Raw genomic sequence first — 1,258 nt, forward strand, 5'->3', positions numbered from 1 at the left:
ATCCAAAAGGAATCGACCCTGCACCTGGTTCTCCGTCTTCGTGGCGGAATGCAAATTTTTGTCAAGACCCTGACGGGAAAAACTATTACTTTGGAAGTGGAGAGCTCCGACACGATTGACAATGTGAAGGCAAAGATACAGGACAAGGAGGGCATCCCACCGGACCAACAGAGGCTCATTTTTGCTGGAAAACAGCTCGAAGATGGGCGGACGCTGGCCGATTACAATATCCAAAAGGAGTCCACCCTGCACTTGGTCCTCCGCCTTCGTGGTGGCATGCAGATCTTTGTCAAGACCCTGACCGGAAAAACCATTACCTTAGAGGTAGAGAGTTCTGACACAATCGACAATGTAAAGGCGAAGATACAAGACAAGGAGGGCATCCCACCAGACCAACAGAGGTTGATTTTTGCTGGGAAGCAGCTTGAAGATGGAAGGACACTCGCGGATTACAACATCCAGAAGGAGTCCACTCTGCACCTTGTGTTGAGGCTCAGGGGTGGATTTTAAAGCTTGTTATAAGAATTTAGATGTGTGTGTGTAACTTTTAAAATCAAAATTGTGTGTTTGTGAGGAGTTGTTATTGTGTGAATAATTGTTGTGTTTCCTTTGGTTGCTTTGTGAAATTGAATCGTGTCTCGTTAATTACCAGTAATAATGAAGTTGATTTGTTTAGACATGTTTCTATGTTTTGTTCATCTTGAGGCATTTACAAAATCGTTCTCTTAGTTATTGCATCTCTAATTTGAATAACAACCATCTTGTAATACACAGATTAAATAATTCTGAAGTTTTAATTTCCAATTCGTTCTTCCTTAATAGATCAAATATCATATCTGCAAATTAATTTGTTTAAAGTTGTCACGCTTCCAACCTATTTATCGAAGGTTTATATTACAGGTACATTAGGGTTCACATTCAGGTGTACATAATGGCCAAGTGATATTTCATCATTGGCGGAAGAAAAAAGGGCGTAAATTCTGATGTACAAGTAGGATAATCCTTTATTGAAAAGATAAAAGTAAGAAAAGTCGAAGCCAGAAAAGGGAAATGATATGCAAATTATCTGGTCATAATTCGTTTATTTTCTTAGAAAATGCAACTCGTTAGTTATTTCTTTATCTATCGATATTTATTCTCGCTAAGTGGTAAAATCTAACTAGCTGATAACATCATTGATTCATTAAAATGACTATGTTCTAGGCTTACACAACAGCATGTGAGTTTTTTAACATAAGTTTGTTGACATCAGTATTAA

At 38.2% G+C, this 1,258-nt stretch overlaps 1 protein-coding gene across 1 annotated transcript; it reads left to right on the plus strand.

The window, feature by feature from the left end:
- The first annotated feature begins 6 nt into the window (after positions 1–6).
- On the plus strand, positions 7–683 carry LOC111385836 (polyubiquitin). Its single transcript, XM_023010260.1, has one exon. The coding sequence runs from the start codon at positions 49–51 to the stop codon at positions 508–510; it is 462 nt and encodes a 153-aa protein (XP_022866028.1). The 5' UTR covers positions 7–48; the 3' UTR covers positions 511–683.
- Positions 684–1,258: the final 575 nt, after the last annotated feature.

The sequence above is a fragment of the Olea europaea genome, unplaced genomic scaffold (assembly GCF_002742605.1).
Source record: "Olea europaea var. sylvestris unplaced genomic scaffold, O_europaea_v1 scaffold33052, whole genome shotgun sequence".
Taxonomy (NCBI): Eukaryota; Viridiplantae; Streptophyta; class Magnoliopsida; order Lamiales; family Oleaceae; genus Olea; species Olea europaea.